This window comes from Echinops telfairi, unplaced genomic scaffold (genome assembly GCF_000313985.2).
Source record: "Echinops telfairi isolate 266 unplaced genomic scaffold, ASM31398v2 ScPeMD7_5592;HRSCAF=6446, whole genome shotgun sequence".
Lineage (NCBI taxonomy): Eukaryota > Metazoa > Chordata > Mammalia > Afrosoricida > Tenrecidae > Echinops > Echinops telfairi.
Window position 1 is genome coordinate 50,437,428 of NW_022109491.1, and position 22,788 is coordinate 50,460,215.

The window sequence follows — 22,788 nt, forward strand, 5'->3', positions numbered from 1 at the left end:
GCTATCAACATAACAAAGACCCCTTGGAGCAAGCCTAAGTTTCAGAATAACTTAATTCAATTCCACTTGGCCAGGTATAAGGTGCGGGGTGGGGGTGGGGGGTGAGAAAAAAAAACCCTCTGAGTTATTAGGGCATCAAAGGTCTAGGCACAAGCTAGGACAAAAAGCCCAGCAGGGATGGGAGCTATTGTCCCCTGTCAGTGATCCTACACACAGCTGGGGAATGCCTGCCTGTCCTGGGGTTCTACATGGGGCTGTGGGAACACCCCCCCTACCCCTGCAGTGTTGCACACAGCAAAAAGCAGCTATACCAGTGAACTCTAGCGCTCAACATTGCCGCAGGAACCACTGCCTGGCCTCTGGCCTCTGCTGTGATCTTCCCTTCAAGGGTAGTTCCACCCAGCTTCTGTGAAACCCTACCTGAAGCAGGTACACCACCCCGCTACTTTGAGGCAGGGTTGGAAACCCTACAGCCCCATGGTCAGGTGATCAAGCCTTAATAATCTCCTGACTTACTAATTTTTCCTTCTCTCTTTCTTCTCTCTCCCTTCTATCTTTCCCACCTCTGTCGGTCTCAATAGGCTTAGTTTTGTTTTGTATTTTTCTTCTTTTTCTCTCTTTTTCCTCTTCTCTCCCTCTCTTTCCTTTCATATGCCATTGCTGGCTTCTGGGCCACTACCCTCTGCCTAGGGCAACTCAACCCAAACAGCAGGGGGAACTCCAGCCTAAACACCAAGACCCTACAAGTGAGTGGGAGAACACCTGCCCACTGTCTGTGTTGATCCACACAGCGGTGGGAACATCCACCCAAACTCCACGGAGATCTCTATGACTAGGGTAATTCTGTCTGTCAGCCACGGTGCTCTACACCAAAGAGGGTACACCCGCACTGGATCTCCAGTTGCAGAGGGAAACACCACATACTACCTGAGGTGCTTCAAGCACTGTGAGACACACCACTATGGCTTACTGAGAGATCAGTCAGTGAAACACCACTCTTGTGGGCCCACATCCACCTGACCAGCGTCCCGTGAGAGGACTATCCAACTTACATTCCACATAACAGAATACTGGTCAGCTATGATAAGAGTGAACCACAGGAAGATACAGCGGTAGCCTGACCCTCAGTGCAGCTACTTGTAGGTAGTACATAGAAGCACTCATACGAGTCTCCCAAGAGAGAGCCCAGTGCTCTTCAACTCTGTATATGGAGAAGTAAGAGTCTTCCCAAACAAGTAAGAACTCAAAGAATACATAAGAAGAAACCTAGACTTACAAAAGATCCTTGCTGACTCAGTATGGGCAGATCAACACTCACTGAAGTGCAAATAAGAGACCATCACATGGAACACTCTACCCAGAGGGCGGCAAAGAGAAAAAAGCCCCTAAGATAGCATTACCTCAATAGTGGAAAGGAGGCAAGAATGAGCCACACACACACACACTACACAAACTGATAAGATAGCTAGAAAGAAAAACACCCAACACAAAAAGGTACAAGATAGCATCACAGAGTCTGCAGATGGATGTAATAACACTGAATACCTATGAACTGACTTCAGACATTAAAAGGCAGAAGCTAACAGACTGGCTCAGAAAACATAACCCATTGATCTGCTGCCTACAGGAGACACAGATAAGGATGCCCCTTGTCATCACGCCCATTTAACATTGTACTGGAGGTCCTAGCTAACAACATAAGACAAAGAAGGAAGAGGTAAAACTATCACTATTCACAGACGATATGATTTTGTACTGGAAAATTCCCCAAACTCCACAAATGGAGGAATATGGGAAAGTAGTAGGATACAAGATCCACAAACAAAAGTGTATCGTACTGCTTTACACACCAGACAAGATTACAGCAGAGGCAATTAAAAATGTAGTGCACTTTACAGTAGCCAAGCACAAATTGAAATATCTAGGATATACCTGACTACAAAAAAAAAAAAAAAAGATTTGTATGAGTAAAAATACAAAACACTATATTACAGGAAGCCAAGAGTAACCTCAATAAATGGAAGAATATTCCATGCTCATGGATCGGAAGACTGACTATAGTAAAGATATCAGTTCTGCCCAAGGCATTATATAGTTTTAATCCTATCCTGCTACGTATACCATCATCCTTCTTCAAAGAATTGGAAAAGCTGATTACCAACTTCATATGGAGAGGGAGAAGCCCAGAATTAGTAGAGAATTCCTAAAGAAGAAGAAGGACAAAGTGAGAGGGCTAGCTCTACCTGACTTTAGCATGAATTACATGGTCACAGTGGTCAAACAGTGTGGTATTGGTATAACAATAGATATTCAGACCAATGAAAAAGACCTGAAGACCCAGCAATGAAAACATCAGAATAAAGGCAACTGATTGTTTTATAAAGGCCACAAAAATATCAAACGGGAAGCACATGCCTTCTTCAATAATCGGTGCATGAAAAAGTAGATATCTACCAGCAGAAAAATGAAGCAAGACCCATAGGGCTACTATGACTCAGATCAACTTACAGAAGTGGGTTTGTTTGCCTTTATTTTTTGTATCTTTTTAAGGAACCACTCACAACATGATTGATTTTTGCTGGAATTTCATAAGACCTAATCCAACATTTTGTATAACAAAAAACTTAAAGTATTAAATAAAAGATGTAAGAAGGAACATGGATCATAATTAATGTCTTAATAATTGAATATGCATTTCACTTTAAAAATTTGGAAGCAGAATTTAGAAAAATAAAGGCAATAAAACATTAATTAACATATCAGTTTTTAAATTATTGTTAGGTAGCTAGAAACAGGGACCAGGGGTATCCTTCTCCATGCCTGGAGGTCCTCCCCTAAAGGAGGTTGTAAGAGAACTAGGCGTGGCTCAACTATCCATAAAGGCTAAGGAGCATGGGCCAATTCAAGCCCGAGCCAGGTGGGCGGTAAACCTGAGTGGGCCCAAATTAGGCCAGGTGGACTTAATTCAGCCGATGGAGTCAACCAAGACCTTCGACCACATCTCCCAGCCAAAGACCCCAAATACCGCAACTCCAGACTGCCTGGTCCTTCTGTTACTTCTCTGCCCTCTGCTTGCCTGTGCTGCAGTCTCTCTGGCTGTGGGCTCCCACATGTGGGGGTGCAGTCCCTGGGGGGTTGCCTATATTCAGTGACTGTAAAGCCTGAAACTACTTCCATCCTTTAGAAAAACACTCTTCGATCACAAACCAGTCTTCTGCATGAATTCTTTCTCGTGTGAAGCCAAGAACCGAGGTATTTCCACCCAAGTAGCCTAATATTGTCATTGCTAAAATAGATGCCAATTTGACTTTTGAATAAAATAAGTCACCTTTACACACCCACAGATTTATGTAAGAATTAAATGATTTAATTTATGATTTCTAACTAAATGAACAGTAAGCTTTAACTTGATAAGATATGCCTTTGTGCTAATCAAAGCGTGGCCTAGAAGCTTATAGAAACACAATTTCAAACTGTGATTGATTGCCAGGGGTCCAAAAGAGCCTGTCACTGTAGCAGCAAAAACAGAGACCAGGTTGATTCAAGAAATTGTAAGTTTATTCCTGCAAGCACAGACAGAAGGAACCAGCTTGATTTCTTTCTCTGGACTATTTCAAAGATTCCATCAAACAAGGTATATTCCTCAAAGTTTGTGACAAGTTGTAGGGTGGGAATAATTTACAAGTTTTTATACAATGAATCTTCAAACAATGGGACAAAAGGGATCAAGGTTCACAGAAAAGAGTTTACATTTCCCAAGGGGATTATCAGACCATCAATTGATATCTTCATGACTCCAGGGGTTCAGGTAGGCACTCCGTGAAGTTTCATTCTCCTTGCTTAGATAAATGGCCCTGTATCCTTTTTCTGTATCCTGAATCATTAACAGCTTGTTTTTCTTTAACTGACCCAGGCTTTGGATGATTAACAGGTTAAAAAGGAGTTTTTCTACATGAGAGGGGGCTGTTATATCCTTGGTCCCTTTTAACAAACAATCTCAACAGACCAGATCCTAAACTATGTTACATATCCAGTGTTTGCTTAACAGCTGTCTAATCCTTTCACTCTATCAAAATCTCACTGAGATGGGCTGACTCAGAATCTGCCTTTTAACAAACCCACAGAGATTCCTGTATTACAGTTTAAATTTCCAATGACTAAAATTGCAGAAAGTGATAGTTCACAGCTGAAGCCCGAAATCCTTTTGAGTCTCCACATAAATTTGACCTCCAGTGAATTTCCTTCTGACAATTAACCAGTAGTGTGAATAGTAGCACCCAAGGCAGAATGATTACATTAGATGGTAGATTGCTGCCCCTCCCCTCGCAGGTCCAGGTTTAAGTGGTATAACCCTTAGGACAGTGGTTCTCAACCTCCCTAATGCCTCGACCCTTTAATACGTTCCTCATGTTGTGGTGACCCCCAATTATAAAAATTATTTCATTGCTACTTAATAACTGTAATTTTGCTATTGTTATGAATCATAATGTAAATCATAATGTGTTTTCCATTGGTTTTAGGCGACCCTTGTGAGTTGGTTAGTTTATTGTACCAACCTGGCTGATAAACACATGTGGGGTTAATTGAAGGGCGGAGGGATAAGTGGCTCGGTGAACCTCAACTTTTGAGTTCTTGGATCTTTTGCTTTATGATGGTCGCGCCAGTGTGCAGCTGCCTTAGCATTTCCCTGATTCAGCTTACAAGGCTCACTTCCTGCAAGACATCCCCAAGGAGAAGCCATAGCCCGATGCAGCCCTGGGTGCTGGAGCAGCCATGTGGAGACCCCTGCCAGCGCTGAGATGCTTGCATGTTCACTGACTTGGCTTTCCTCCTGCAGTCGGCATCATTGCGTCTGTTTGTGAGATGGAGGAGGACTTTCTGGATAGGTGTTGGACTTATGGGTTAATGTTGGACTTGTGGGCTTGGGCAGCATTGGGTTTGGATGTTTTCTTGATGTGCACTTAACCTTTATATAAAACTCTCTCTTATAAATGAGTTTCTGTAGATTTGTTTCTCTGAAGTACCCAGACTAATAAACCCTGTGAAAGGGTTGTTCGACCCCCCAAAGGGGTCGCAACCACAGGTTGAGAACTGCTGCTTTAGGGACGTGGCCTGGATTTGCCTTTTTTGGAATTTGCAGTCCTTGGGTCCCATGGTATAAATCACATCCTGACTTCCTTGGTGGGGGGGAGGGGCCCTTCTATATAACATAATGAGTGGGCCCTAATCATGGTCACGCTTCTATAGACTCAAGTGAAACTAAAAGGTAGAAAGATTAGGGATGAAGGGGGTTGTCTCCACAGAATGCCTACCGTAAACAAAAATTAGCAGGCCATGCCACAATAAAGGGGTTTGAAAGAAATCAGGGATGTATTAGACACCTATGTGGACAATCCAAAGCTGGCCATGCTCAGACCAGTCATGTAGGTTCAGGTCTGGATAGGAGGGGATAAATTGCACAGGCTGAGGGAGGTCACTCAGGTTGGAGGTGGGGATCTCTCTCGTGTGCAGGGGCCAGCACACGTGCACCCTCTCAGACTCTCTCTCTCTCTGCTTCCGTTTTTGGTTCTGGAAATCCTCTTCTGGTTCGGTGGACTCTATTTTCTGGCCATTCTCCTCGTAGTTTTTCCACACTCCCCTGAAGTGGGATTTTCAGTCACAAGCTCACCTATGGCCCCATAATGCGGCCTTGCCCACTTTATCCAGAGATAGCATGTACTGAGATTGTACTACCCGAAGCTTCCCTTGCCCTCATAAAAGTTACTTGGATTAAAAAGTGCCTCTGTTGCATGAATTCTTTCAGCGTTGAGAAGTAAATATCAGGGAAAATCAACCCAGAAGCCTAACAGACCTGTGATGCATTGATCTACCACCAACCATGTTGTTGTGAAGTTTCCTTCTCCTCCCCACAAAGTCTCCGAATCACTGCCACCCCTCGGATGCAGAATATGTCCTTGTCTTGATTTTTCCTGTTTAAGATTTAATAAATGTTTTCCTTAAATTAAAATTTGAGATTTGGGTCTCTTTTGTACATAACAATCTTTTATACCCAGGAATTGATGACTTTAAAATTTTCAGGGAATCCCACCTTAAAAAAAATAGACAATGGGGAAATGTCAACTGTAATGGCACCTTTTCTCTGGAGCTTGCTTCCCTGGGAATGGAAATCCCTTAGAGAGTATTTGTCCTAGTCTGATGTGATGTCTGTTATGGTTATATGTAAACCCAGAAGCCCTGGTGGCACAGTGGTTATGTGCTTGGTTGCTTACAGCTTCGTGATTCAAATCTACCAACTTGTCTTAGGAGAAAGATGTGGTGATATGCTTCTGTAAACATTTGCAGCCTTGGAAACACTGTGAAGCAGTTCTACAATGCCCTAAAGGTTACTACAAGTCAAAATTGACTCAAGGGCAAGGTTTTGGCTTTTCATATTTAAACCAAGAGCAAATTCGCAAATCTTAGCAATCAGATTTGCTCACATGATTTAAAGGTAAAATCATTTGCTCCCCTAAAGCTAGAGTAATGTAAACTGAAAATTAAAAATTGCAGATACTGATTGATGTTGCAGACCACCTTCTTCAGCAACCCTTTGGTAAGAACTGTGTCCTGCTTTCTCAGTAATAAAGTGAGTGGAATGCTGACTACCTAAGACCGGCAACATCAAACATTTTTGATATCATCCTACAAGTTAAAGAGAACAATTTGGATATAAAACTTGGCATTGAGTTTATCCAACACAGGGAAGGTGAGTGTTTCACTCCTAACTTATAATATGAACTATTAGATGTCAAAAATTTTTTCAATGGGAAATTTGTCAAATTTTAATTTCAATACCTTTGTTTATTCATCCATTTATTAATAATTTTTAACCAACATTTATGAAGTACTATGATTACTCATACTTTATGTTAAGAACAAAGAAATAAATTCTTTCTACAGTGTCCCTGAAAATAAGAATGCCTTCAGTTTTATTGTAAGTGTAAACAATGTTTAGAAATATGTTGCTCATTCCATTTTCTAGAATTTAAATAGTCATATTTCCCATATATTGATTATAGGGTGTATCCTCAATGATGTAAACATTACACATAAAATATGTCTTTCTTCCCTTTAGTTTCCATTCTGATATGTAATGATGCCAGCTAATTATCCCATTAGGTTTTAGAATTTATGGGGATTATTATGAATTTATGGGGGAACACAAATTTCTATAAATGCAATCTGAAATATCAGTTATTTCATAAGCCATGCAAGATATATTATGTGTTTCATTGGATTTATATAAACTTAATAATGCTTTTGTTTTTTCATATGAATTGCATTTAAGAGATTATTTTAAAAATAAATATAGAAGTAAACAAATATTTTCCTAATTAAATTTAAATTTGTTTGTTTTCACCATATTAAGGGTCTAGAACAATTCACAATGCATACTTCTATACAGCCTGCAAGCCGGAACGTTTTTTGTGGAACACAAGAGCATGCACCTCAACATGGGGAATCAAAAGCACGAAACTGAACTCACTGCAATTGAGTCAATTCTGACTCTTAGCAAAACTAATGCCCCTGGGGGTTTCAGAAACTATAAATCTTTATGGGAGTAGAAAGTTTTGTCTTTCTCACACAGAGTGGCTGGCGGTTTCAAACTGTGGGCCTTGCAGTTAGCTCTATGCTGCCAGGGCTCTTTAACATTGGGTAACAGGTTCCAAACCCAATCTTAATTTAGGAAAGGAAAACCTGAAGACTTTAATTGCTCTTATTCAACTGCACTCCTGACTTGACCATTATGGTTCATATATGTAAAAGACAAGAAGGAAAAGGTTTTCATATCTGGGAAGTTTAGTTCTTTGATATTTGACATGCAACATCATCTAACTTACTTTGGCCAGATCCTGCATTACCACTGTCATAGACATTCTATTCTCATTCCCTTTAATTACTACAATCAGATTGTAGCATATAAAAAGAAATCTATACTCTTTTTATGATTAATACTTTTATTGGGGGCTCTTACAATCTTATAGCAATCCATCATTCAATTGTATTAAGCACACCTGTACATATGTTGCCATCATCATTTCCAAAACATTGTCTTTCTCCTTGAGCTCCTCCCTGCCCCATGAATCCTTGACCAATTATATATGCTTATTGTTAGTTCATATCGTATACTCTTAACTTAGTCTTATTCTCAAAAGCAAAGATAATTTTCAGAACCTCAAAACCTTATGAACATTAGGTTAAGACAAATAAATGGCAGAGAGGATATTTTGGAATAAATTAAAATTCAAGGATTTTTGACTCCTTACCTTTAAATCAGTTAAGGAATCTATTCAATAGTTGCAGGTCTTTCTGAGTTCTCAACAAATTTATATCCATATTATAAATTACAGTGAATATTAGATGTTAAGAAAGGAAATAAAGTAGAATATAACTTTCTAATATTGAAACTATTAAATTCTCTGTTGCTAACCAAAGGATCATGGGTTAAGAGACAGAAAGTATGGCAATCTTCTTCCATACCTGTTCACAATGATTACAGACATGGAAACCTAATGGAGAAATTCTACTTTCTGGAGTCACATGAGTGGGAATTGAATGAATGGCAATGCACTTTTAAAAAATAGATATGAAGTAGAGGGGCAGCACATTGATATGACCATGTTGAGTTTCCTGAACCAAATATTTATAAAATTTTAAGAATCAATATTTGGATTCTGAATCATTAGTAGTAGCCAAATGATCTCTCCAGGGTGATATTGGTATCTTGAAATATTGATCACCTTCATTTGTATACCACAACAAAGAGTTAGATTGCACTGAATCTCCACATGAACCTGGAGTGATTTGCTCTCTACAATATTGAGTCTCTTAATCCATAAACACAGTTTAGATTACACAATAAGAATGGTAGGCATGGATTTACTTGTGCTGACTTACGAATAGGTAGTGAACAATTTCATATTTTTTCTCCACATTCTGCTTCTAGGTATGGTTGGAATCTGTCTTTCTTATAACTTCTCAGCACTCTCTTAAAGTCAAAATCTCTTTTCAAATTTACAGTCCCTAAGTATGACAGAGTGCCAAGTAAGTCCAGTAAACAGTGGCTTTCTTATGATTGCATACTTATCTTTATTGTACATGTTTTTCCTCACATGGAAAATAAGCACATTGTGAATTACATAATAAGTAAGCACAAGTGATCCTGTGCTTACTTTGCTTACTGAGTACTCTGCCTTGCATGAGTATGATAGATCCCTCCTCCATTTATCTACATTGTGATACCATACCCGTTAGGGAATTAATTTGGGTATGTAGTGTTAAAAGAGTATCATTTTTCCCATCCATATTAATGCTAAGATCTCTTGATAATTTTTAGCAAAAACGAGTAGCAATTTCAATTTCTCCCAACCCATTTCCCAGAGCTGCTGCAATGACAATAGGATCTACTAATGCTCTTTTGCCTCTGTAGAAAAATTTTTGAGGGGATTCAGTTGTGTATTTCAGTATAGTCTTTTCCCTGTCCTCCTCATCTAGGAATGTTATGTCTGGAATGAGAAAGATTGGGATGCATGATTCTGTCCACTCACCTGTCAACAGGTGTAGACAACTATGTCACATAGGAAAAATATTCCAGGTGAGGAACATTGAGCCTCAGTGTTTGGTCAATAGAAGGTTTGACCACAAGTGTCAGTAGAGATATTGCCTATGGGTTGTAACCCTTCAGAGGATGGCCAGGAGGAAGACTGGTTCCTGATTGGGAATGAGAAGCACTTCAATGGGCACTGGTCCAATGGTGGGGGATGCGTTAATTGTCTTGGTTAAAATGGGTGTTACCCATGCGGATGGAATTTGAGAAGCTCTATATCTTCTCTGTTAGAGACAGATACATAACTAACACTGTGGTGTGCATTGCCTGGATAAGAAGTTGATGAGTGGTGTTAAGAAGAGATGAGATTGATGCCTGGGAATCAGCTTGTTGTGCCATTTCCCTGAGTCTGGCTAAGTCTATTGGTTTCTGCTGAGCCCGGGTATTAGTAATCTCATTGAGTCCTTTGATGCCAGTTTAGGTTGTTTGTGTGGCATGTAGGTAGAACCAATAGACATACTGGCCAGGCATTGTGGGACATTCAGTTGGTTTTGTGCCCACCTAGAATTCAGTTATTCTGCCTGTCCAAAATCCTTTACTTTCTTCCTGGCACCTATAGAACCACATGGCTTCATCAGGAAAGCATATGTAGAATAATACAAAATGTGAAGTTATTCCAGTTTTGGGGTTTTTAAAATAAGAACTATGGAGAGAGAGGGGTTTCTGTTGTTCACCCACGCATGTAAACATGAGAGAGTACCCAAGAATAAAATAACAACCAAGTGTATATGTTTTTAAGTAGGCATTTATGGCCTTGGCTCCAATCTTTTGGAGAAATGGCTTCTGAGCCAATGCTCAAAAGGAATCTGGTAAGAAGACCCCGGATGAGACATATGATACTAAAAGGGTCTGCAGAGACTAGACTAGAACAGTGGTCCTTCAGATAGTGGGATCTCTAATGGTAGAAGAGACAGCAGGGTTAGGTAGCTGAGTATAAGGAATAAAACAATTCCATTTCCTCACAGGAAAGTCTCATACAGGTACCCTGAAACTAAAGGTCTTCAGTCTACTGCACGATGTCTTCAGGGGGTGTTGTTTTGAGGCTAGAACCAGGTGATAACCTAGGGAGCACACTCAAGGAGGACTGAAATCGGTGCTGCAGAGGTGTGGGCATCTGTCTCCTTGGGAATTTGATAGAGACTGTGAGATAATTTAAGCTTTGTGGGGTCTAATACTTGGGAGGAATAGGAATTGGTGGATAGATTAATTTCCTTATTAGATGGATTAGATGAGGAACAGGTTTGGGAGAGGTTTGATCATTGAAAGATGATACCAGGAAGGTTTTCCTGACAGCTTTCCTGCCGTGGGAGTAGTTAGAAGAACTTTATATGGTCCTTCCCATTTAGGTGCTAGGGTGCAAGTTTGTTTTGAATTTAGTAATGCTTGTTGTCCTGGGGGAACTGAAAAATATATTTCCTCAGTGGGATAAGTTGAGGGAGGTGCATGTTCGCTTGTGTTCTGAGAGTATGTCTAACTAAGTTTAGAGATGTCTAACCAGGTTTAGAGTGTGTATATAGTCTCCAAATGGAGGTGATCAGGAAGAAAAGTTTTCTATAAGGTAGACTCTGCTGTACATTAACTCAAAGGTGCTGAGAAGGGGAGGTTTGTGAGTATGGTTCTTATACACATAAGGGCAAGAGGTAAATGCTGAGGTCAGGGCAAAAGAAGTTTGAGTGATAGTTTGGAGAAGTGAAATTTAAGGATGTAATCAGCCTTTTTTTACTTTTCCTGATGATTGAGCACAGTAGAGTATATATAGGTTCCATTGTATATTGACAGCCTGAGCGGTAAGCTGAGTTACTTGTGAGTTGAAGGCGGGACCATTATCTGATTGTAGGGAGGCTGGCAAGCCAAAGTGGGGAATGATTTCATCCATGACTACTTGAGTGACTTTTTTTGCCCCTTCTGAGGTAGAAGGAAATGCTTCTACCCATCCTGAGAAAGTGTAAACCATTGTCAGCAGGTAGTTAATCTTTTGATGAGGGGGCATGTGTGTGGAAACAATTTGCCAGTCTTGACCATGAACAGGGATCAATTCCTCCCTGAGATGATGTCATGGAGCAGATAGTACATCTTTGTGCGATCTGTTGGAGCATTGTGGATAGGTGGGCTTTTTTAGTTGCAAAAGGGGGCAGTACCCGATATGCAGAGTGTTGTGTACATTAGAATGGACATTGCTTGTGTGTCTGGTGAGACATACCGGCCTTCCGTCATGATCCATCCATCTTTGAATTGATTCCCTTTAGAAAGAAGTTCTTGTTTTCCCATAGGGGTGTCGTTAGGGTGAACAGAAGGGGTGGCTACTGTTTGTAGATCAGGTGGGATTTGTAGGGTTGCTTTCTTGGCCTCAGGGTCGGCCTGCTCTGTTATTGCCCATTGCTATCAGATCAGTGGGATGTTGGTGTCCCTTGTAGTGAAGAATAGCTGCCTATTGTGGGAGCAATACAACCCGTAAAAGTTGTTGAATTAGGTTACCATCTGTAATTGATTCTCCCTTGGTTGTCATATATCCTTTTCCCCTCCAGATAGCAGAATGAGAATGTAAAAAAAGAAAAGAATATTTTGAATCTGTGTAAATGTTCACTTCTTTGTCTTTGGCTAACGTTAAGGATCGTGTCATTGTGATTAATTCTGGCCTTTGAAAGGTAGTGTTATTGGGGAGAGGGCACACCTTCGCTGTAGCTGAGGAGCTGACTATAGCATAGCCAGCCTGGTATACACCCTTGGAGATGAGAGTTGAGCTGCCATCTATGAACCGTGTGTAGACTGGGTCACGCAGGGGCGAGGCAGAGATGTGAGGTAGTGGAGTGGCAAAGAGATCAAGGGCTTTAGTACAGGAATATTGGAAAGGAGATGAAGAAACGGGAACTAGAGTAGCTGGATTTAGTGGCAAGCAGGGCTGAAATGTTAAATTTGAGTTTTCAATAAAGGAGAGGTGAAATTGTTGTAGATGAGAGGGTGTAAGGGCTGACATTGCATGGTGAGAGAATAGGTTGCATAAATGATGAGGGGACCTAATGACAATGTCTTAGCCAAAAGTAATTTTTAAGCATCTACTGCCTGGGCCCATAGGCCTGTGTACCATCTTCTGTCAGTTGAATCTAACTGTTAAGGCAGATAGGCTACAGGGGTGAAGGAGAGACCTTATTTCCTGGCCTAGAACGCCCACGGCCATACCATGAGTTGCAGTTACATTTAGAGGGAAGGAAAGAATTAGATTAGGGAGAGAAAGAGCAGGAGCTGAAATCATGGCAGATTGGAGTATTTTGTATGATTTTTAAATAGATATTGTTGGTTCTAGATGTTCAGTGAGATCCCCTTTTGTCACTTCATAGAGGGGTTGAGCTTGAGCATCCCAGGCGTGAAATAGCCAGCACGGCCTAGAAAGGAGAGTATTTCAGCTTTTGTAGAGAGAATTGGAAGCTGAGGAAGAAGCTGCTTCCTACCTATTGTAATTTCTCTGGAGTGTTTTGAGAGTGGGAGCCCCAGATAGACCTTGGTGGGGGACACTCAGTACCCTTTATCAGTTAGGAGGTGTAGAAGAACACTGGTGTGATGTGAGTCTGGAAGGGAGGGGACACATAACAGGAGGGCATTCACATAGTGGAGGAGAGAGCTGGGGGAAAGGTCTAAAGAAAAGAGGTCAGTCGCTAGGGCTTGACTAAATAGATGACAGATATTTCAAAACCCCTGAGGTAAAACACCCCAACACAGTAGTTGAGAATGTAGTGTGTTAGGATCTGTCTAGGTAAAAGCAAAAAGGTCTTAAGACCTTTTATCGATAGGGATAGTAAGGAAGGCATCCTTTAAATCCTAAACTGTGTAATGATCAGTATTGGGTGGGACATGAAGAAAAGAGTATCAGGGTTGGGAACTATGTGATAGATAGGCAAGACAGCAGAGTTTATGTCTCTAAGATCTTGAACAGGTAAATATCTGCCCTCGGGTTTAATAACCGGCAGGGTGGATGTGTTGTAGAAATTGGGTAGGCCTTAACCAGCTGGCTTTGAAGAGTTTTGAGATTATGGGTTTAAGGCCTTTCAAGTGTCAGAGAGCTATAGGACATTGAGGAACTTTGGGGAGCCTCAAATGGGTCTTTTAATCCTATGTAAATGGGTTGGTGGTGCCTAGCAATAGAAGGTTGAATGACATCACAAATGTGTGGGTTAAATTAGAGAAGGTGGTAAAGAAAGGTAATTGATGGGGGATGTCAGGACATTAGATTTATTTGGTGGGGGGGAGGAATGGAGGCAGAAGAGTGTCTGGTGCCACGTGTAAGAGAAGCAGCAAATTTGGAGCCTGGGAGGAGCCCCGTAAATGAAAAGTTACTACTGTTTTGAATTTAGTAAGGACATGGCCTTTGGGGATGACTAGAAACTGGTTTGTGAATTGTACATTATAAAGCCTACATAAAAGTGATTGTGTAATGAAGGGCTTTTACACTAGACCTGAGACTCCTACAATAATGGTGGGTGCTAATTCTCACACCAATTTCCAGTCATCGCAAAATGCCATGTCCCTGTCCTGGGCACGACTTTCATTGACTCACTGCTGAGGGTCTAGCCAGACTCTCTCCTTGTCTTCAGGGGATCATGCAGTTGTAAGAATAATATAAATATCATGCCAGGTAAGATTGTAAGACTGAGTGAGATGTTTGAACTCTTTAATGTGTCTGGATTAGAGGGAAAAGCTCCCAGGTATTTCTCCAGAGCAGATACATCAGAAAGAGAAAAAGGAATATGTACTTTAACTAATCCCTCAGTTCCTGCCACCTCATGCAGAGGAAGAACAGGAGTAGGGTTTGAAGGCGGACAATTTGGGTATATAGAAGGTGGTTTTGAGCTGGGAAGGACTGAGTGGGACCGAATGTGGGGGAGGGACAAAGGTGGCAGAGGGGAGGGAGACGTTAGCAGGGAAAATGGCCGTGGTGGGAGGGACTGTGATGATGAAAAAGAAGGGAGAGGAGATGATGAGAGAGCAGATGATGAACCAGACATTGGCGGGTGGGAGGAGGCAGGAGACAATGGAAAAGAAGAGGGTGGATTAGAGGGTATCAGATAGGAGGAGGTGGCAGGAGCTGGTGGAGTTCAGGCTGACAGGAAAAAGTTTGTACGGAGGAGAGAAATCTGGAGGCAGACAGGGGAAAGTGGAAGGGGCTTCCTTAGGCAAAGCAACATGGTCAGAGGGATCAAAAAACAAAAAAAAAGATTCATCGGGAGAGACGTTTTATCCTGAACTAGCGGGAATTTGATGGTGGGAAAACTGAGACATAGATGAATGAAGATGCGAGTGTAGGAGGAAGAAAGTCTGCACATAGGGACCTTCTAAAAATTTGCTGTTATACTGACAGAAGTTACTGTGGTTATGCATGATTTTGAAATCCGGAGTGCCATCATGTGACCATTGTGAGTTATTGTCTAACTTGTATTGAGACCAGATTACAAAGAAAAATTAGTAAAATTTGAGCTCCCCAAAAGTTTAACAGATGCATAGAGGGTCCTGTAAAAGCTCTCTAGATTTGATATCCCATAAACGGGAGTAGTGAGGGCAGCAAACCAGAAAGGCAGCCGCCCCTGATTGCGACCCATGCCACAGGGGCTTAGAGTATCTGAGCTGGTACCAGGACTTTTGAGAAAGGCCTTTAAAGTCAGTAGAGACGGGTGGAGAACCTCAAGTGTGCACTCACCGAGAATCAGCCTGTGTGTGGATGCAGGGTCTCTAATGGCAAACAAAGGTGTTCCCTGGAGATTCTGGCTCCAGAAGGTCTTCGACGGAGGTCCAGGAAGGCAATCGACCTAAGGGAGTGTCTTTGCAACTACGGAGCTACTCCCTCCTGGGTTTTGTCACCATATGATAGATACAGGGACAGAGCCAAAATTCTATAAATAAGAGGCTTTATTGGGGAGCACAGCTGCCAGCTCCATGATAGAGAGAATAGCCCGAGACAAAGAAGTCACAGCAATCATACCATCGGAGGTGGGAATTTGTGGCTGGGGTTAGGAAATCCCCCTATATCCTTCTGATTGGCATGTTTGAAAGAAGCAAGATGATGTGGCCTCTGACCTTCAGGAGAGGGGTTGGCATGCGTGGGCAGATGTGGGGGTGAAGAGTATTTGTGAGCAGCAAGCACGGGAAGGAGACAGTTGTAATGGCCAGGCGCTGCTCTGCACTCAGCTGGACCCATCAGATACCATTTTATGTATCTCAGAAGATAGTCCTTAAAATATTAATGTTATATCTTCCTTAAATATGAAAATATTTCCAACTGCCTTATAACCAACCACATATTAATAATTTTGTTAAAGTTTCATATGCTCTTGAAATGAATGTTCATTGCATGTATGTGAGATGATAAATAGATGATAAAGTATAATCCTGCTTTAAGATATTCTTTGTTGGTTTTTCTTCTAGTTTTACTTATATAGATACAATATGCATAATAATAAAAATGCACGCATTTTAGGCACACAGTTCACATAAATAAATTTTTTCGCTTATTTTTCAACTTCCTTTAAATAATTTTTTATCATTTCAAAATGTTCTTTTATCTTCTCTTTCAATCCCACACATCTCGTGGCAGTCAATCACGGAATGTGTACTCTTAATTGCTGACTTAAATTGCACAATATAATGGTTTGTAAATTTCTATTGTATGTAAGATTTATTAATTTTGGATTGCTGAATAGTATCCTATTGTATGTTCCAATGTATTTATCTGTCCATATGTAGATAAACATTTGTACTACTTCCAGTTTGGGACTGCTATAAGTAATGCAGCTGTGCACATTTTTGTGCATCTTTTTATAGGTATTGGTTTACCATTTTTATGGGTGAATAATGAGTAGAATTTTTGGTTTATATTTTAAGTGCCCATTTAAAAAGTTAAGAAGTTAAACTATTTTCCAAAGCAATTTAACCATTACCCCAACTCCTCACCGTGTATGACAAGTCCATTTGCTCTTGTCCTTCTCAACACTTCTAATTGTCATTACTGTTGTTCGTTTTTCACTCATTCAGTTGTGGGTGTTGGGAAGTGCCCTGTTACATTTTTAGTATGAATTTCCTTGATGACGCATGGCCCTGAGTATACTTTATTATGCTTACTTACTATTCATGTATTTTCTTCAAACGGTATGACTTCTATTTGGCTATCTTCATGCCCTTCATCCTTGACAGATACCGTATATATTCATGTATAAGCTGAGTTTTTCAGCATATTTTCTAATTCAGCTTTTGTGGTAAAATTAGGTGCCTTGGCTGATATTCAGGTCGGCTTATACTCGAGTATATAAGTATTGTATTGTCTGTTTAGACTTTCTTTTTTTAAAGTCATTTTACTAGGGGCTCATACAACTCTTATCCCAATCCATCAATTGTGTAAAGCACATTTGTACTTTCATTGCCCTCATCATTCTCAAAACATTTCCCCTCCACTTAAGCCCCTGGTGTCAGCTCCTCATTTTTCCCTCCCTCCCTGCTCCCCGCTCCCTTATGAACCCTTGATAATTATAAATTATTATTTTGTCATATCTTGCACTGTCTGACGTCTCCCTTCACCCACTTTTCTTTTGTCAATCCCCCAGGGAGGAGGTTATATTTAGATCCTTGTAATCAGTTCCCCCTTTCCACCCCACCTTCCCTCCACCCTCCCGGTATCACCTCTCTCACCACTGGTCCTGAAGGGATCATCTGTCATGGATTCTCTGTGTTTCCAGTTGCTGTCTGTACCAGTGTACATCCTCTGGTCTAGCCAGACTTGTAAGGTAGAATTGGGATCATGATAGTGGGGGCAGCAAGCATTTAAGAACTAGAGGAAAGTTGTATGTTTCATCTTTGCTACACTGCACCCTGACGGGTTCATCTCCTCCCCGAGACAATTGCATAAGGGGCTGTACAGTTGCTTACATTGAGTTTGGGTCTCCACCCTGCTGCACTCCTCCTCATTCACAATGATATGCTTTTTTGTTCTGATAATGCCTGATACCTGTTCCCTTTGACACCTCGTGATTGCACAGGCTGGTGTGCTTTTTCCATGTGGGCTTTGTTACTTCTGAGCTAGATGGCCGCTTGTTTAACTTCAAGCCTTTAAGACCCCAGATGCTATACCTTTTGATAAGACTTTCTGTTTCCTTCATGGTATCTTTTGAGAAGTAGTTTTTACCTTTGCTAAAGTACAAACCACCCTTTATGATTAGGTTTTTATTTGTTTCGTTTCAGGTCTGTTTGTTGTTATTCTTCTGTGTATGTGTGTTTGAAAAAAATACTAGGATAACGCAAGATCTTGAAAATACTTTTTAGTGTGTTCTTCAGCAATTTTAGTAGTTTAGCCTTTATTCTCAGATGTATGTTTCTTTTCATTTGGGCTTTTATTTTTGTATATAATAACTAATTATTTATTTACTGAGAAAATCATATGTATATCTTTATTTTCCCTCCCTGAACCAGGACTCAAAACCTGAACCTATTCATTCCTGTTCAACTTTCTGCAGAGCATTTACATTTTAACCCCATATATTTCATCAGAATCGACAATTTAAGGAGATCTCCATAAGAACCATCTTATGGTCTCATTAAAATATAGGTTCTGATTTCATTTTAGAGGGTACATAAAAATATGCTTATTTAAAATAAATTTAAAATATCACCATGTGAAGCTATTTCTTATTGACTTACCACCACCCACGTATACATGATGGGTGTTCCCAGAGAATTTTGTACTCTTTTGTTTAACCACTTCAAACAGCAGTTTCAGCCTCCGGGAGAGAGCCAAATCCTGTTCCTTGAAAATGTACTTTGAGTTTTGTGGAACAAAAAGAAGAGCGAAAGGGAAGGAGCGTGGCTGTAGGGTGGACGAAGGATGGTTCCTCAAAGACATTTTCATAGGACAGGCCTTGCTACCCTCAAAGAATGAGCAGGTGTGTTGTCTTGATGGATAAAACAAACAAACAAACGCAGGTGCAACTTTTCTGGCCTTATTTTCAGCAACATAGTTTTCAATTTTCTGAAATGCATAAAAATCCCCACGTGATTGCCTTCCAGAGACCTCTATTAGTACTTGCCCTTTATAATTCCAAACAAGTTACCAGAACCTTCAGTCCTGACTTCTCAGTCTTGAATGTAACTGGCACAGTAGATCCCCTCACAAGCCACTGCATTCATTATATCTTTCTGCAGGACTTAACTGTAGCGACAACAGAGACTGAGGGGAGCCCAAACCACGAACCATCCATTGTGGGCATCCTATATATAGGAACGAATAATGAAGGCCCTTTCTCAACCATGCCTCTCTCTCTTCATTCCAGAGACTGCCCAGAAGGAAATGGCACCAGGGAACCATTCCACCATGACGGAGTTCATCCTTGCTGGGTTAATCGACAAATCAAATCTTCAGCTTCCCTTCTTCTTCCTCTTCCTTGGAATCTACGTGGTCACAGTGGTGGGGAATCTGGGCATGCTCATCCTGATTGGACTCAGTTCTCACTTGCACACCCCCATGTACTATTTCCTCAGCAGTTTGTCCTTCATTGACCTCTGCCATTCCACTGTTATCACCCCCAAAATGCTAGTGAACTTTGTGACAGAGAAGAACATCATCTCCTACCCTGAGTGTATAACTCAGCTCTTTTTCTTCCTAATGTTTGCTATTGCAGAGTGCCACATGCTAGCTGCAATGGCATATGATCGCTATGTTGCCATCTGTAGCCCCTTGCTTTATTATACCATTATGTCCCCCAAAGCCTGTTTCTATCTGATTTTGGGGGTGTATCTTATAGGCCTGATTTGTGCATCAGCTCACACAGGCTGCATATTTAAGGTTCATTTCTGCAAATTTGATGTGATCAATCATTATTTCTGTGATCTCCTTTCCCTCTTAAGCCTCTCATGCTCTAGTACTGATGTTAATGAATTATTGATTCTAATCTTTAGTGCATTTAACATTCTTGCCCCTAGCTTGACCATCCTTGGCTCATATATCTTTATTGTTGCCAGCATTCTCCGTATTCGCTCCTCTGAAGGCAGATCCAAAGCCTTCAGCACATGTAGTTCCCACATTTCAGCTGTTTCAATCTTCTATGGTTCTGCAGCCTTCATGTACCTGCAACCAGCATCACTTAGCAACATGGACCAAGGCAAAGTGTCCTCCGTGTTTTACACCATTGTTGTACCAATGCTGAACCCTCTGATCTACAGCCTGAGGAATAAGGATGTGAATTTTGCCCTGAAGAAAATGTTAGTGAAAAGAACATTGTTAGGATGAGAAATAATTTAAGAATGATTTCATTAGATTTAAGTCTTTGGCTATTATTTTGCATGAGTGGATATATTTCATATTTGTCCATGTGTCAAAATTTTTCCTCATTCAGTAGGGCTTATTGAAAAAATTTTACTCTCTTGCCCTTCATAATCTTTTTTATGCCATGTTTTCATCTGATTTTTTTTTTCCTCAGGAGGTCATTGAAACATTTGTTAAAGAAATCTTAAGGCTGACAGGGATATAGGGACTACCTGTCCTCTTCCCTATAACTGATAAAAAATTAGTCTTCAGCCACATTGAAAATATGATTGACAACACTGATTGTCTGCTCCATTTCTTCTATTCGGTCAACAAAGAACACAAATCACAGCAACATGGTGATAGCAATTTCCAGCAGGTTGCACATGTCTAGCACAAACCAATCACTTTCTTGTATGATGCCTCCCGTTGCTTTCTTTGTCTGGTGGATTTTCTCTATCTCTTCATTCATAAGGCATCATCTGAACTTTCCAATAGGTTACAAACCCATTCAGATAATGTGATAGTTTCCAATCCAATAGAGTATTTGCTATGCCACTTATAATTGTACTTTGTAATTGCCGGTAGGCTCTAGATTTTAATGTTCATGCACGTATGGCTCACTATCACAACCTCAGTATATAGTACAGTCTTAATAATTCCTCATTTCTTCCTATATCACATGAAAACAAGTAAGTACCTAGTGCTTTCACTCATTTACCCTGCAAAATGCTATTTAAAGCTAAATAAAATGTAAGCTTGGAAAGTTCTTCAGGGTTCTTTGGCTGAAGGCATCCTGAGCTCTTTCTGTACAAGAATTTAGAAATGTCAGGTTTGAGCTTTTTCTGTGGCGAATCCCAGTAGAGTTAGAATGATTTGTTAATATTTCCCTTGTAAATGATTAAATCCTGTTAACAGAAATACCTGAGCAAGCCTCATTTATCATTATTTTTTAAAGAAATTTATTATTGGTTGGAAGTTTAAAACCTTTATTATTAATTGGGAGTTCAATCACATCAAGCAGAATTTTGCAATTGCTACCACAATCATTTTCCAAATATCCATTTTTTTCTTCCTGGACTCTTTGACATAATCTATCTTTTACTATCCCCCACCTCCGCCCCTCAACTCCTCACCCTCTGAAACCCTTATTCTATTTTCTGTCCCCATAGGTTCATCAATCCTGGGTTTCATATACTGAAAAATAGAAAAAACATAAAGCACAACTTCATTAGGGTGACCTTCAATGACATAACACCTCTGAGATACACCTTAATATGAATAAACAAAACAAAACAAAATACAGAAAATGTGGAAAACCAGATCAGGTCCAGCGTGCATCAGAAGGGGGATCAACTGACAATGTTTTAAGTGTTCAAACCAGATTTACGCCTTTGATCTTGTATACTCATCTCTCCAATGCATATTGTTTAGTAACTGCTTTCCTCTCGTCCCTCAGTTCTGGGTAGAGGAAGTTCACTGGAGGCTTATTCCTATGTAGTTCCCACGAAGGAATCTTGTGCTCCCACTGTCATCCATGGCCTTCTGCAAACCAGATTCTCACAATTTAGGCTCTGAAACTAATCTCTCCTTTGACTTCGGATTATATGATTTACACTCTTTTGGTGACTGATTATGGTGTTCTTGCGTGTGGACTTAGTTGACATCTCACTTAGATGGTGGCTTGTTTGGAGACAAACCTATAAGCTCCTGATACTATTTTGTCTGATAGCCAGGTACTATCTAATTTCTTCACCACATTTTGCTATAGCACCAATATCTTCTGTTTTCCCTTCCTGAGAACATTTATTGAGCAGGGTCATGATGTAAGAACTAATTGTTCTTGAGTTGGAGCTAGGATTTAGTGCAAACCCCAAACCCATGACTGGATCTATGTTTTTTTTAAATGTATTATTAATCGGTAGTTAAAACATATATCATATCATTTCATATTTCAATTACATCAAGCAGAATTGTACATTTGCTACCACATTCAGTTTTTTAAAATACTTTTTCTTCCCAGACTCCTTGACATCATCTCTATACTTATACCCATGCCCCACCCCCTTCCTAACCCTTATTCTACTTGCTGTTCCTATAGATTCATCAATCCTGGCTTTCGTTTATCAAAAAACAGAAAAGCATATAACACAACTTTAAGGGTGCGACCCCCAATGACATAGCACCTCTGAGATACACTATAATATGAACTAACAAAAGCAAAATAACACAGATTGTCCATCACAAATTTACTGGATAATACATATCTTATAATATGTGTTATCATATAATACATATGATACATATCTCCATACAGCATATAGGACATTGATGTAGCAAGACCACATTTGTCCACCCAAAGAGAGTTAACAGTCTTGGTACAGTTGTCTTCCGCTTTTTCTGACCTAAGTCCTCAGGTGACAAGCATGTTTCAGGAAGAGTCAGGTTCACTCAGTAGAGTTTCCACATGGGATCTCACTGATGCACTCTCTGGAGCATGCTGTGCATCTTGAAGATCTAGGATTCAGCATCCCAGCATTCCATGGTGTCAGAGGAAACCAGCCTCCAACAACCGAAGGGCCAGCAGGCGCAATTATATGGCAAACATAGATAAAGCTGATAGTAAAGTCATAGAGGATAGAAAGATAGGAGAGGGAATAACATAAAGGAGTCAGACACATTTTATGGTAGCATGCTCACTTCAGCCCTTCTTGATGGTCCAAGTGGAAAGGGGAGAAGAGAGAGCAAACCTTTACTATCTTGGGACATTTATAGGTAGCCATAAGACATGCATATCCGGTAGTTAGATGGGTCACAAGGTAGATGGTGTCTACAGTAAAACCCCTGAGCTCACGGGTGAGGAAACCTA

General features: G+C 40.5%; 1 protein-coding gene across 1 annotated transcript; it reads left to right on the forward strand.

Moving 5' to 3' along the window:
* The first annotated feature begins 18,926 nt into the window (after window positions 1-18,926).
* Window positions 18,927-19,904, forward strand: LOC101659060 (olfactory receptor 8G5-like). The gene has a single exon (XM_004714228.2). The coding sequence runs from the start codon at window positions 18,966-18,968 to the stop codon at window positions 19,902-19,904; it is 939 nt and encodes a 312-aa protein (XP_004714285.1). The 5' UTR covers window positions 18,927-18,965.
* The last annotated feature ends 2,884 nt before the right edge of the window (window positions 19,905-22,788 follow it).

Excerpts from the sequence above, each read along its gene's own strand:
- LOC101659060 (XM_004714228.2), top strand. The coding sequence starts at position 18,966 with ATGGCACCAGGGAACCATTCCACCATGACGGAGTTCATCCTTGCTGGG.